We start from the raw sequence: 16,029 nt of genomic DNA on the forward strand, positions 1-16,029 counted from the left end.
AAATTGCATTGCACAAAACATGACCCTGTTAATTCAGACATGTGCAATTTAAAAAAAAAATAACATGAAGTGCTTTTTTGAGAGTAGTTGTTTTTTATGTATGACATACTTTCTTGTGAAAATAGCCGATCTACAATCTCACAACTTTTCAGAGAGCAACGCGTTGTGAGCGTGTAGATCGACTATTTTCACATGTTTCCATTCCGAGGAGACAAAAAAAAACTTTATTGGTAAATGTTTTGTGAACCAGTGATCTAGAGTGGTTAGCAAAACAGAGGCTTGGTTCATAGCTCTAGCTCAATGAGAAGAGAGGCAACCTGTGAATCCATAGGTCGCTGGTTCGATCCCTGTCCCCAACAATGTGTTGAGGTGATCATCATTTGGAATTCTTAGTTTTACAAATAGTGTTTCTTGAGGTTAGGTTGTTGTTTTACTGAGGTTAAGTTAAGTGAGGGTGGGTGTAGAAAAGAGTCATCTAGTCAGCAACCTTCCCCCTATTCCCATGGATTGGATCCACCCCTCTCACCTGCTCTCACTCATCACCAATCACACCTGTCACAACTCATTAGTGGCCTGGTGGCTTTTTCTTTGAAATAATGTGTAGTTTTTCAAATATTTAACTTTACCACGTTATTGGCCATGGCCATTTAAAGGGTAGCAACATTAACAAACACATGAGCCTATACCTGTAACAATGCTCTATACAACAGGGAACCAGATTACTCATGCTGTGTTGCTTTTGCCAGAACTCGATTCCATGACCTTGCGGTTGAGAGTCAAGAGCTTTTCCAACTGAGCTACCCAGACACAAGAAACAATATACATTCACATTGTATGAACGTGCAACTTTTACACTACAGATTTTGTTTTACATCACTGTCGGATTTAATCCAAAAAATCTACGCTGTGTGATATATACATTTTGAGTTAAGACCATTAATATCAACCCATGTCCCTCTGCACTCTAGCAATCAGTGCACCTGGTGATACCTAGCCTGTCAGTCATTGGCTCCTCAATGGTGCTGAAAAGTAACTATGTACATTTACTCAAGTACCAATACAAATTCTTACAATGCACAGTACAATTTTGAGGTACTTTTACTTTACTTTCTATTTTTGTCACTTCTACTCTACTACAATTACAGCATATGACAGCTTAAGTTATTGTTACTTTGCAGATTTAATTATTAATACAACACCTACAGTAACCACATACAGCCGATCTACAATGTGACACGTTATGAGCTTGTATATATATGATAAGCAATCCATGCAGTATGATAACTTACCACACATGAAATCCAATTCTGTCTATCCAATGGCTCAGTCAGTACACTGTCTACCTGCCAGTCTGTAGATCCCTGGTTCAAACCCCAATTTAACCAGTCCAAATATAATTTACTGAACAAAAATCATGACTTTGTTAATTAATGCATGTTCACTTCCTCTCTCTCTCTCTCTCTCTCTCTCTCTCTCTCTCTCTCTCTCTCTCTCTCTCTCTCTCTCTCTCTCTCTCTCTCTCTCTCTCTCTCTCTCTCTCTCTCTCTCTCTCTCTCTCTCTCTCTCTCTCTCTCTCTCTCTCTCTCTCTGCCTCTTCCTGCCTCTGCCTTATCCCTCGAACCCGCTTATTGCTGCTTGCAGCTATATTTCATATCTTTATTGACTGGTTTAAAGGTTTATATATTTATATTGACTAGTTTAAAGGTTTATATATTTCATATTTACAGTGACTGGTTTAAACGCTTATATATTTCATATTTACAGTGACTGGTTTAGAGGTTTATATATTTCATATTTATAGTGACTGGTTTAAAGGTTTATATATTTCATATTTATAGTGACTGGTTTAGAGGTTTATATATTTCATATTTATAGTGACTGGTTTAAAGGTTTATATATTTCATATTTATAGTGACTGGTTTAAAGGTTTATATATTTCATATTTATAGTGACTGGTTTAAAGGTTTATATATTTCATATTTATAGTGACTGGTTTAAAGGTTTATATATTTCATATTTACAGTGACTGGTTTAACGGTTTACTGACAATATTCCAGGAGCTTCCATGCTAGTTGTAGACAATGGGCTTGGCATGCATGGTGCCACTACAATGGGCATGGCATGGTGCCACTACAATGGGCTTGGCATGGTGCCACTACAATGGGCATGGCATGATGCCACTACAATTGGCTTAGCATGGTGCCACTACAATGGGCTTGGCATGGTGCCACTACAATGGGCATGGCATGATGCCACTGCACTGGGCATGGTGCCACTACAATGGGCTTGGCACTCTAGTGTCATTCAGTGTCAAACATATTATATCTACCTATTGAACATATTATTTAAATTGGCTGCGATCCGGTCCAGTACCTACCCAGGGATGTAGTTGAAAAAAAAGGAACCCACGCACGCACGCACGCACACTACCTACCCAGGGACGTAGCAGAAAGACACACTGTCAAACTGAACACGACCTGAACTGAGAACCAGGTCAACAGCATCCACATCATCCTCTATCTGAGAGAGAGAGAGAGAGAGAGAGAGAGAGAGAGAGAGAGAGAGAGAGAGAGAGAGAGAGAGAGAGAGAGAGGGGGGAGATAGAGAGAGAGAGAGAGAGAGGGGTGGGGGTTGTTATGTTTGTAATATGGATTATATTGTACAGAGATAATGTATACCTCCTGTTCAGTAGCAGAGGTGTAGAGTGTGGCATCCCACAGGGAAGTTGCCTAGGACCTTTGCTCTTCTCAGTATTTATTTGCAAACAAATGTGCCACAACAGTTCTTTATGCGGATGATTTGACATTGTATTACGCTGCACCATCATATAACATACTTAACACAGTCATCTTGTGTTTTTTATTGATTACGCTAGAGGACGCTCTAGCGTAAAAATACATTTATCTCAGATTTATTTTCTTTTGGTGAAAACAAGCCATATTCAACTGCTGATAACTACTGAACGGACGCGGTTACAATGTTTTTTTCTTTTGGTGGAAAGAAGACTTGTCTGTCTACGGAGACATCGTTTGTTTAAGTCAAACTGAGTTATTTTGTGTCTGTGTGTTTCATTCTATTGTTTATTGAGTTGAAGGTATTCTTTTGTGGGTAATCAATCCCTGGTTATAGGTTTTAAGGTTCATTTGGTTCTACTAAGTGTGCATTTAAATCCTGTGTAAGGTTGGCTTTTAAAAAAGCGTGTTTTGTCCAAGCTGGACTAAATTCGTGTTAGGTTTGACCTAACTGGCACCCCAAACATTAACAACAAAGCTAAACCGTTACAAGCTCATACTTGATTTAAACTTGTGTAATTTGGCAGTTCAACAAGTTGGAAGTACCAAACTCCTTGGAGTGATGCTGGATTTCACTCTGTCTTGGTCTCGCCATATTAATTAGATCGTTTTGAAGATGGGAAGAGAAATTCATATTTACAGGAAACGTGCTTCTTTTGTTGCCCGTCCCCTTTTATGTCAGATAGTTAAAAGTTTAGTTTTATGTCATCTTGACTATTGCTCTACGACAGGGGTTCCCAAATGCGCGCACCCCTTCTGCACCCCTTTTCAGGTCACGCATCCAGGGGGTGCGTGACCTGAAAAGCCTAATGGCGGTTCTATGGTGTTATTTTACTTTTCTTTTTTCTTTTTTTTTCAAATGGGGATTTTCACTGTGTGTAAATCATAAAATTGAAGAAACTTTTAAATTTAAAACGTAAGTTTTACTAATAATAAAATTTAAAAAAAAGTATCATGTACCCAACATGCACTTGACTTCCTGCCAAAAGTTCACAGACGCGCGACTCCTATGCGCACATCACCAATCACTTGGATTGGTGATGTGGATCACCCAGACCCCCAGTGTGTGATGTGCGGTGACGTCCTATCTAACAGCAGCATGAAGCCTTCATATCTACGTCGCCACTTAACCACTAAGCATACCGACGTAACTAAAGAACCCCTTGCATTTTTCAAATCAAAATTGGCAGAGTTGAAAGACAGACAAAATAAACTGCAGTTTCATTCATGTGGTGGCTCTACCAAAAAGGCACTAAAGGCTTCTTATCTGGCAAGTTACAGAATTGCTAAAAAAGGGCTACCTCACACACTTGTGGAAGACGTGTGCCTGCCAGTTGCCAAAGATATGGTTGAATGTATGATTGGAGAGAAAGAAGCTAAAAGATTGGACATGATCCCCGTGTCCAACAACACTGTGTCAAGACGCATCGATACGATGTCCGAAAACATCCTGGCTACGTTAGTCAGTCGCGTGAAAAACTGTGAGTTTTATTCTCTCCAAGTAGATGAGTCCACAGATGTGGCAAATCTGGCTAATCTGTTGGTGTACGTTCGTTACCTATTTGAAGGAACGGTGAAGGAGGATTTTTTGTTCTGTCGGCCTCTTGTTACCCGAACAACAGGAGAAGAAACCTTTAATTTGATGAATGCCTTTATGAGGTCCAATGGAATCGACTGGACGCGCTGCGTTGGATTGTGCACTGATGGGGCAAAGTCGATGACAGGGAAGCATATAGGGCTTATAGCTCACATCAGGAAAGTCTGTCCATCCGTTGTGTGGTCACACTGCAGTGTTCACAGGGAGGCCCTCGCTGCAAAAAACATGCCAGCTGATCTACTTTCAGTCCTCCATGATTCTGTGAAACTAGTTCATTTCATCAAAGCTCGTCCGCTAAATTCAAGGCTGTTTACTGTGTTGTGCAATGAAATGGGAAGTGAACATAAAGCATTGCTTTTGCACACTGAGGTGCGCTGGTTGTCGCGAGGCAAAGTATTGACAAGGCTCTTTGAACTGCGACATGAACTTCAACAATTCTTTGAAGACAACCCGTTCCATTTGGCCTCTAAACTGCATGATGAGGATTTTCTGCAGAAGCTTGCCTATCTGGCTGACATATTTTCAGTTCTGAATGAATTGAATTTAGGTTTGCAGGGAGTCAGTGTTACACTGTTCAACACACACGACAAGATCGAGGCCATGATAAAGAAGCTACGGTTCTGGGCTCGCTGTGTGAGTGGGAATATGCTCCTGTGTTTCCCTTCACTTCATGCGTTCTTGGAGGAAAACGAAGTTGCCATGAGTGAACCTGTAAAAGGGCTAATAACAGAACATCTCAACCAGCTCGCTGAGCAGTTACGGAAATATTTCCCACCTATGGATGCATCTCAAACGTGGATTCGCAACCCATTTGAAGTTTCCCCTCCTGTCCCACAACTGTCACTACAACAGCAGGAACAGCTGATTGACCTGTCATCTGATGGAGCGCTGCTGCTGTGTTTCAAACGAAAGCCACTTGTGGATTTTTGGACAGATGCAATGACAGCATACCCCGACCTGGCAAAGCAAGCCTTGAGGGTTTTAATGCCCTTCGCCACAACCTATCTATACGAGGCTGGATTCTCTGGTCTCACAGTAGTGAAGACAAAATATCGGCAAAGACTGAATGATGTTGAGAAGGATTTGCGCATTAAACTCTCTTCAATTGCACCAAACTTCGCAGAGCTTTGTGCACAGATGCAGGCCCACCCGTCGCATTAACGTGGGTAAGTAATTAACCATCAATATCATTATTGCAGTGCTGGTTTTAATATATTAATTTTAAATAGAATCGCAGGTAGAACATGATTCCACATAACAGAGAAAACAACACAAACCCAAGCAAAAGCAATTGAAATTATGATTAATCTCAGCTACTGGGAATAATCACGCCTTTCTTTTTCTCTCTCTCTCCCTTCCCTCTCCCTCCCCCCTCTCTCTCCCCCTCTCTCGGCCCCCTCGCTCTCTCTTTCTGCAGGCTGAACCTCCTGCACTGCACTTGAAAATCCTTAAAAATCCTTTTTGTTTTAGTTTTTTGGCCAATCTGTTTCTGAGCCTACATGTCATTTTTATTTATTGCAATTTCAGTAGAATGACTGGTGTTACATTTTTCGCTAATAACTGCTGCTGATTGATAGCTGGTTGATCGTTAATTGTGGGCTCCATAAGGCGAGCATAATGTTTACTTGGTTTCATATTATTATTCTGAATTCTCCCAATTTTTGTGAATGTGAGAGCTCATAGGCCAACTGCACTTTTGTATGTGTTCTTATTGGATTAAAACTGATGCCTGTTAGTGCGGATATAAATAGACTGTGTTGCCTTTTTTATGTTGGGCATTGGGGGGTCAGACCCGCCGACAGGCGGGGATGAAGGGGACAGTTGCAACAAAGACGTCGCAAACTTCTTAACTTAAGAATTATTTAATGTATATTTGTGTGGCGGTGGACTGGTGGAAATGCGTGCTAAAGTGAGCCGTATGCATGCCTGCCTCTCCTGGTTTACAGTTGAGAATAGGTTGTCTTTTAATACACTTGTGCACAGTCATGAGCAATGAAACTCCTGTTTTTATACAGAATCAGATTGTTTATAGTAATACTGTGCATGATCATTACACTAGAGGTTCCAGTAATGGGCAGCTTGAATGACCTGGTCCAAGAACCAACGCTTTAAGGAGATATTCTATTTATAGATGATTGTTTCTTTGGAATAACCTGCCTCTGCCTCTGCTGCATTTACAGTAAATATAAATATATATAAATAAATAAATAAATAAATAATATAAAAATAATCTTACATTTTACTTAACACTGTAAAGTATTCTTTTTTTTTTCTTTTTTTTTTTTCTGTTTATTTTCCCACATGTAATTTCAGCTATCTTATTTGTTAGTTTCAATATGTATTGTGTGTTGAGCACTGACATTTCATAATTTTGTATTTGCCACTGTATTAATTAGTTTTTGTTTTTTTCATGTGGACCCCAGGAAGACTAGCTGGTTGCTATGTCACCAGCTAATGGGGATCCTTAATAAAATCAAGCAACATCTAACTGTCAGCACATTAATTAATTAATTCATAACGAATTCATAATGTGTACCTCTGTATGCTCTGTCAGCACATTCAGCAGATTCTCCATGTCCACAAATGCACTCTGGATGAGTCTGAACAAACACAAACACACACTGTGAATAATTACTATTATTATTACTAGTATTATTATTATTATTTATGATAAATACAGTGTACCTGTAGTATGTACCAAACCAGTTGAGAGGAGTGTACAGCTGGATAATGTAGGTCCCAAACAAAACATAATCTCCAACCTGAGGGAGGAAAAGCATACATTATATTATACACATTACATTGTAACTTTCCTCTTCTACCCCAGATTTGAACCCAGTTTCCTACGTACTTTTCCTAAGTACTGAAATTGACATAGAGCACCGAAGTCCTGACGTCACTGCCAATAGAGGGCGCTTTTCCCAGGTTTGTGGCTTTACTTTTTGTGTTGATATCCTCATTGGGGAATCTTAGATCACCTCATATAAGAACTGTGTTCCAAAAATAAACACACCACCCTGGCGATTTTACTCATATGGATATGAAGCATCGACTGAAGGTGTAAATGTATACACATTTACCCAAAGAGTAACACAATATAAACACTAGAAACGAGTCAAACAACCCAAAGACTACATTTCCCATGAACGCGGCTGCTGTAGGGACAGTGATTTCAGACCCGGAAGTAGTAGTTCTTAAGACTTTTAAGGCAGAATTAATTCCATTTTCGCCAGAAACAGGCTGTATCAAATATGAATGAATATCATAAACGATGCAGAGCCACCCCCCAAAAACGCCAGGGTGGTGTGTTTATGTTTGGAACACAGTTCTTATATGACATGATCTAAGATTCCCAAATGGGGATTTCAACACAAAAAATAAAGCCACAAACCCGTGAAACAGCGCCCTCTAGTGGCAGTGACGTCAGACTTCGGTGCTCTATAGAGCTGATCTGCTTGCTCAGGGGATAAATTGAATCTTGACCATCAGGTACAAAAAAATCACACCCAGTGTGAAGTGGGCGGTGTGGTCAGCACAGTGGTCATTACAGTGATGGAAGCTCACTTTAAAAAAAATGTTTTTTTTTAAGTGCATAGTCCTATTTATAGGTTATTAATGTCATCATGTGTCTCGCTAGCCAATCACAGTGCTGAATAGAGTCAGCCAATAGAGTCAGCCAATCACAGTACAGCTAGGGGTGTACTAATGAGCCAATCACAGTACAGCAAATGTGTACTAATGAGGTGTCCCAACCCCACTTATAGGGGCGGCTACACCGGCCAAAAATTGTGTCAGATCCTGTGTCTAGGTGAGACATGACCTTTGACACGATCTAAATGTCTCAATAGAAGAGCAGGAAGACAAAATACAACCACCCCAATTATAAGTTAATTGTATACATTGGCTGCCAAAAACGCAGATCTGCGTTCTATTTTTAATAAATACGTGGGCTGCCAAGAACGCAGATCTGCGTTCTATTTTTTTTTTTGTGGTACTAGATCTCACCATCCTGTAGCTACAGTATACATTCAATTCACAAGGGAGAGCAGGTGGTGTTCTGTCCGGACAGTGGCTCTCTCTGAATGTCTGTGGAGATGACTGATTTCTCCTGTTGTGCAACGATCAGCCACACCCAGCTCTGAGGCCAGTTATAGTTCCACTCAGGCCAGGTGTGACGGCTTAAATCAGCCATCCTCCATCTCACAATACTCTACAATACAGATTGGACAAAATGTAAATGTATTCATTTAAAAGACAGTGACTCTCTAGTTCCGCTTTAACATAGATATGCAAGTATGATCTGTCCCATTCTATTTGACACTACTTAACTGTTACACCATGTTTTGTGTCCTACCTTGAAGTGTCCCTGTGTTACACCGGGTATTGTGTCCTACCTGGAAGTGTCCCTGTGTTACACCATGTCTTGTGTCCTACCTGGAAGTGTCCCTGTGTTACACCGGGTACTGTGTCCTACCTGGAAGTGTCCCTGTGTTACACCATGTCTTGTGCCCTGCCAGGAAGGGTCCCTGTGTTACACCGGGTATTGTGTCCTACCTGGAAGCGTCCCTGTGTTACACCATGTATTGTGTCCTACCTGGAAGTGTCCCTGTGTCACCATGTATTGTGTCCTACCTGGAAGTGTCCCTGTATCACCATGTATTGTGTCCTACCTGGAAGCGTCCCTGTGTTACACCATGTATTGTGTCCTACCTGGAAGCGTCCCTGTGTTACACCATGTATTGTGTCCTACCTGGAAGTGTCCCTGTGTTACACCATGTATTGTGTCCTACCTGGAAGTGTCCCTGTGTCACCATGTAGGCACAGAGCAGGGATCCAGCCAGTAGACCTGAGCCGATGATGAGTGTCTGGGTTTGGTTCAGCAGCGCCAGAGAAGCATTACTTTTCCATTCACTCTCCTGAAAACACAAGACCATCATGTATATGTATGTGTGTGTATGTGTGTGTGTGTGTGTGTGTGTGTGTGTGTGTGTGTGTGTGTGTGTGTGTGTGTGTGTGTGTGTGTGTGTGTGTGTGTGCGCGCACACGCGCGAGCGCACACACACACACACACACACAATGTACACACACAATGTACACACACAATGTACACACTAGATATACACACTTCTCCAGTATCTGGACACACAGAGCAAAAGCTGCACAGCTGCAGTGGTGTAAAGTAACTAAGTACATTTACTCAAGTACTGTACTTAAGTACAATTTTGAGGCATTTTTTACTTTACTGCAGTATGTCCATTGTTCAATACTTTTACTTCTTCTACTCCACTACATCTCAGAGACAAATATTGTACTTTTTACTACACTATAATTATTTGAAAACTTTAGTTACTAGATACTTTGTAGATTTTGATTATTATTACAAAACATGCATTCATTATTATTATTATTATTATTATTGTGGGATCGCTAAAGCGATCACACTAATGTTATTGCCACTATTTATTATTCCATATTCCTGCCGTTTTTTGATGGCTAACTAGTCCTTCATACTTTTAACTACAAACTCCATTCCAACTCTACAACGTTCGGCCTACTTAGGACATATCGGCTACCATTTGAATTTTTGAAATCATTTGTACTTTTAGAGATATTTCACTTTTTACTTCTAAAAAACTCCCATTCATTTCAATGGAGAAATTCATACTTTTAGCTAGAAACTCCGTTCCAACTCTATAACGTTCAGCCTACTTAGGACATATTGGCTACCATTAGAATTTTTGAAATCATTTGTACTTTTAGAGATATTTCACTTTTTAAATAGTAAAAATACTTAAAAGTTGATAAAAAGAGTAAAAATACTTAAAAGTTGTAATTTTTTTTAGTAAAAGCTACTTTAAAGTAAATAAAGTGACTAAAAATACTTTAAAGTAAATACCTTGAGTAAAAATACTTAAGAGTATTTATATTGAGTAAAAATACTTAAAAGTACTCAAAAATACTTTAAAGTAAATAAAGTGATTTTTAGTCACTTTATTTACTTTAAAGTATTTTTTACTAATTTAGACATATTGGCTACCGTTAGAATTTTTTTAATAATTTGTACTTTTAAACCTTTTGAACCTTTTGAACCTTTTGAACCTTTTGAACCTTTCAAACCTTTAGAACCTTTCAAACCTTTAGAACCTTTCAAACCTTTCAAACCATTCAAACCTTTAGAACCTTTAGAACCTTTAGAACCTTTAGAACCTTTAGAACCTTTCAAACCTTTCAAACTTTTAGAACCTTTAGAACCTTTCAAGCCTTTAGAACCTTTCAAACCTTTAGAACCTTTCAAACCTTTCAAACCATTCAAACCTTTCAAACCTTTCAAACCTTTCAAACCTTTCAAACTTTTAGAACCTTTAGAACCTTTCAAGCCTTTAGAACCTTTCAAACCTTTCAAAACTTTCAAACCATTCAAACCTTTAGAACCTTTAGAACCTTTCAAACCTTTCAAACCCTTCAAACCCTTCAAACCTTTCAAACCCTTCAAACCCTTCAAACCTTTCAAACCCTTCAAACCCTTCAAACCTTTCAAACCATTCAAACCTTTAGAACCTTTAGAACCTTTCAACCCTTTCAACCCTTTCAACCCTTTCAAACCTTTCAAACCTATAACACTACTAACACTATCAATACTCAATACCAGCAACATTCTTAGCGATCCCACACTGTTTCTTCAGGAACAGTACTTTCTAGTTATTATTATTATTATTACTACAGCTTCTGAACCATTCTTTAGCCTCATGGTCACTGAACTAAATATTGGACCCGACCGTCACAAGAGACACACAATATTCAGAACATTTTGAAACTAAAAGGGCTTTTTTCAGAGACACAAATCAGGAGAAAATCTACTTTATTATCAACATTTCTCTGTATGCTCTGTATGCACAGCCCACCACCTCAAGACGAACCCAGACAAGACTGAGCTTCTCTTCTTCTCAGCTAAGTCCTGCCCCACACAGGATTGAACTATTTCCATAGACAACGCCCTGGTGACTTCGGTTCAAACTGCCAAGAACCTTGGTGTTGTCCTGGACAGTCAGCTCTCATTCAAGAGCCACATCACAGCGGTCACACGATCCTGTAGGTTCACACACTCTATAACATTCGAAGGATTAGACCCTTCCTCACTCAGGAGTCAGCCCAGCTCCTTATCCAGACATCAGTCATATCAAAACCTGACTACTGTGACTCTCTCCATACTGGCCTACCGGCCTGTGCACTTAAGCCTCTCCAAATGATCCAGAATGCAGCAGCAAACTTGGTATTCAACCAGCCAAAATTTTCATATGTCTCCCCCCTTCTCCGCTCCCTCCATTGGCTCCCAGTTACTGCCCGCACAGAGTACTAAACACTGATGTTGGCCTACAAAGCAACCAAAGGTATGGTACCCCCGTATCTTAAAGCCTGATCCAACTCTACAACCCCTCCTGCTCACTCAAATCAGCTAACACAGGGAAGGTGGCAGAACCTTCGCTAAAACACCCGGGACAACGCTCCACACATCCCAGACTCTTCTCCCTTCTGGCTCCCAAACTATGGAATGAACCCCCCATTGCAGTTAGAACTGCAGACTCACTACCAATCTTCTGCCGTAATCTGAAGACTCAGCTCTTCAGACTTCACCTCGTAGCACTTGTCCTAGCCTTGACGACCTTGCAGGATTATGCAAAGACTAAAATGTAATTCAGATAGCATGATACAGTATGTAGATGGATGCCAGGTCATTGTTGACCTGGCACCTGGGTATAGTGTGTATAGTTTCAATGTACAGATTATAGATTTTTTTGGTTATTCGACTGATGATAGGTTCTTGGTTTACCTATCCTAGATTACTATTTCTATGCATTTGATGTATTACCTTGTGTTTACCTTGCTTACTGTAAATCACTCTGGATTAAGTTGTACAGTAAATTGTAATTGTAAATTATTGTTGCCTGTGTGTCTCTATATTGGCTCGGGGGGGGGGGGGGTCTTAGAATAAGTTAGCATTATTTTATTTTTTTACATTTAGGCTATTTTTCTCAGATCTACAAGCTTGTAGATTGGAGTCTGTTTATGTCTCTGGTTCTCACCTGGTACTTTAGGATCTCTTCCTCAAAGCAGCGAGCTTCGTACTCCTCCGCACCGTAATATTTGACCTGAAAGTGAAAACACCCGAAGTCTTAAAGGGACAGTACTCTGATCCATGGCAGAGAGGTTCTCTCTCTTATTTCAAGTCAAGGACTCCCACATTGATATGCATTTATTAATATCTCCCACATTGATATGCATTTGGCCCATGGACCCTCATCTAAGAAAATTCGTCCCTCGGTCCTCAATGACTACAGACCAGTTACCTTGATACCATACATGGACAGACTGTCTTTAACACAGACATACATGGACAGACTGTCTTTAACACAGACATCCATGGACACACTGTCTTTAACACAGACATACATGGACAGACTGTCTTTAACCCAGACATACATGGACAGACTGTCTTTAACACAGACATACATGGACAGACTGTCTTTAACAAAGACATACATGGACAGACTGTCTTTGACACAGACATACATGGACAGACTGTCCTCTTACCGTCTCAAAGTTGAGCAGAGAGTCCACAGCTCTGGACTTGGCCTGGTTGTCCTCTTCATTCATTTGTCTTCTGAACCTGGACCTCCACTCTGTCAGCAAGATGGTGCACACTGAGAGAGAGACAGAGACAGAGAGAGAGAGAGAGAGAGAGAGAGAGAGAGAGAGAGAGAGAGAGAGAGAGAGAGAGACCGACAGAGAGAGAGAGAGAGAGAGAGAGACCGACAGAGAGAGAGAGAGAGAGAGAGAGAGAGAGAGAGAGAGAGAGAGAGAGGCCGACAGAGAGAGAGAGAGAGAGAGAGAGGGGTAATGAGTGTGCGTGCGTGTTTGTTTTTGAGTAGCATTATATTTACTACACTGTGTTAATGTTAATGTTACTATTCTGGTAGTTCATGTTAATAATAACATTAATGTTACTGGTAGTTCATGTTAATAATAACATTAATGTTACTACTCTGGTAGTTCATGTTAATAATAACATTAATGTTACTACTCTGGTAGTTCATGTTAATAATAACATTAATGTTACTACTCTGGTAGTTCATGTTACTAATAACTTAATGTTACTGGTAGTTCATGTTAATAATAACATTAATGCTACTGGTAGTTCATGTTAATAATAACATTAATGTTACTACTCTGCCACCACAATGTGGAATCCCCTGACACCGTGCCCTGTGGAATGCCTTGACACCATCCATTACAGGGTGTGAAACAAGCTGGTTTCTTTAGAAAAAATGCCTAAAAAGAAAGAAAAGTTTGTGTGGAGATAGATCAAAGAGATTAGATTAAATGCTCTTGTTGGACGTACACTGTGACAACACGTCGCAACGTGTTGTATGTCTGCTATTTTTGATATGCAACAACACCGCCATACGGCGAAGCACAAATGAAGCTTTACACAGCTGCGTCACCTAATCAGCTCTGCGTACGGGCGGTTCGCTCGGGTGTAATGTTAAACAGAACCAGGGTCCCGAAGCGATAGAATCTGAACCAAGCCGGACCCAATTGACGATAATAAAACCTGTTAAAACCAGACCCTCGTATGGGTCGTGGATATTATAGCCTACAAGCAAGCACAGTGACTGTCTGTCTGTCTGTCTGCAATGGGTGAAGTGTTAGTGGCGAAAGTTGGTGACACACATTTCAGGCAACTAAGGCAAGTAATCAACCTCCCTTGCGCCATCATACATTAACAAAACTAAACACAAGCTGTAGGTTTTGCATATTAAGGTTGAATGAGATGTAAAGGCCAAAACATATATTATTTTTTTGTATAGGCTACTGATGTGCGATCGATGTACGGTGTCGAGCAGCAGTTCATTCATGATTATCTTCTTTTTTTTCACCGCGGGCCACATGGCGGGCCGAGTCGTTGATTTATATATCGTTTTCGGGGCAGGTTGGGGCGGGTTCGGTTCCGTGGCGGGGCGGGCGGGGCGGGTTATGAAAAAACTCGACACGCGCATCACTACTAATAGTGTATAAGTATTTAATGAATAAATCAACCTACGGAGGTAGAGAGTCATGCAGAGCAGGATGATGAGACCAAACCACACGTTGAAGTAGGAGACAAAGTAGATGATGGAGATGATGATGTCCACCATGGTAGGACATATACTGAACACTATGTAGCTAGAGAGAGAGAGAGAGAGAGACAGAGAGACATATACTGAACACTATGTAGCTAGAGAGAGAGAGAGACAGAGAAATATACAGAACACATATACTGAACACTATGTGACTAGAGAGAGAGAGAGAGAGAGAGAGAGAGAGAGAGAGGTGGAAAGAGGGAGAAATGGAAGGAACATAGTGGTGAAGCGTTCCAAAATGAAAAGAGACACTGCAGAGTGTCTCTTTTCAAACAAACAACAGTGAAAGCTCTCCAGAAGCGCCAGTGAAACCAATTACAGCAGGCAGAGGTCTCCTTGCTCCTCCTCCTACCTGAGCAGGTTGTTAATGGAGGAGGTGCCCCGGTCGACGCTCCTCAGCACCTCCCCGGTGCGGCGGTCCAGGTGCCATCGCAGGGAAAGGAGGTGGAGGTGGGACAGGAGGCGCACCTGTTGGGAAGTAAATGAGGTCAGTGATATACATGAGGTCAGTGATATACATGAGGTCAGTGATATACATGAGGTCAGTGATATACATGAGGTCAGTGGGAAACCCAAGCCAGGTGATAGAGAAGGGGGGGGGGGGCATTTGCCAGTGATGGAATAAGTACAAAAACTTTTTTACTTAAGTAAAAGTATCAATACCACAATGCAGAAATACTCTGTTACAAATAAAAGTCCGGTATTGAAAATGTAGAGTAAAGTACAAAAGGAATCACATTAAAATATATATATTATGCTGTTTAAGATAATAGGTGAGTCACCAGAGAGCATTGTACAAACTGAGCAGATTGTCAAGTGTGTGTTTTCCAGGCTGGGAATCAAACCTGTGATGACACAGTCACACTAGAGAGGGCTTTCAGGGTGTGAAGGGTTAAAATGGGGGCCGGGTACCTGAACCCCCTTACTGGTGAACTGCTGCACGCGCGTCCACAGGAAGTGACGAAGGTTACTGATGAAGCCTGACGTGCCTGGAGAGAAACCAAGAGACATTAGTGAGGAACAATCATATGAAGATAAATTATAATATTATAATGAGCATCAGTGATAATTATAATATTGTAATGAGCATTAGTGAGGACCAATTAGATGAAGATAAGATATAATATAATATTATAATGAGCATTAGTGAGGACCAATTATATGAAGATAAGGTAGATTATAATATTATAATGAGCATTAGTGAGGACCAATTATATGAAGATAAGGTAAATGATAATATTATAATGAGCATTTGCTCCACCCCCTCTGTGTTCTAACAGCCATAACTCCAGTTCCCAGCATGCTACAGGCCCCACACTTAGTAGGTGATCTTACACGGCCAATAGGACGGGCTGTAATTGCTGACGCCATTCCCCCTCTGTGTTCCTATTAGCTGGGGTTTAAAAACCTCGAACTACAGTTCCCAGCATGTTACAGGCTCCACACTTGGTGGGTGGTCCAA

At 40.7% G+C, this 16,029-nt stretch overlaps 1 protein-coding gene across 1 annotated transcript in view; it reads right to left on the reverse strand.

Moving 5' to 3' along the window:
• Positions 1–16,029, reverse strand: part of abcb6b (ATP binding cassette subfamily B member 6 (LAN blood group) b) — a gene marked incomplete at both ends in the record, with an annotated part of 63,475 nt that overhangs the window by 15,202 nt on the left and 32,244 nt on the right. The window contains 9 exons of the mRNA XM_080412284.1: positions 2,435–2,520; positions 6,926–6,989; positions 7,075–7,151; positions 9,180–9,305; positions 12,471–12,536; positions 12,979–13,088; positions 14,489–14,610; positions 14,920–15,035; positions 15,480–15,556. Of these exons, the coding sequence (XP_080268410.1) occupies positions 2,435–2,520; positions 6,926–6,989; positions 7,075–7,151; positions 9,180–9,305; positions 12,471–12,536; positions 12,979–13,088; positions 14,489–14,610; positions 14,920–15,035; positions 15,480–15,556 (844 nt within the window). The remainder of the gene's footprint in view (positions 1–2,434; positions 2,521–6,925; positions 6,990–7,074; positions 7,152–9,179; positions 9,306–12,470; positions 12,537–12,978; positions 13,089–14,488; positions 14,611–14,919; positions 15,036–15,479; positions 15,557–16,029) is intronic.

This window comes from Gymnoscopelus braueri (genome assembly GCF_963280865.1).
Source record: "Gymnoscopelus braueri genome assembly, chromosome: 18".
NCBI lineage: Eukaryota > Metazoa > Chordata > Actinopteri > Myctophiformes > Myctophidae > Gymnoscopelus > Gymnoscopelus braueri.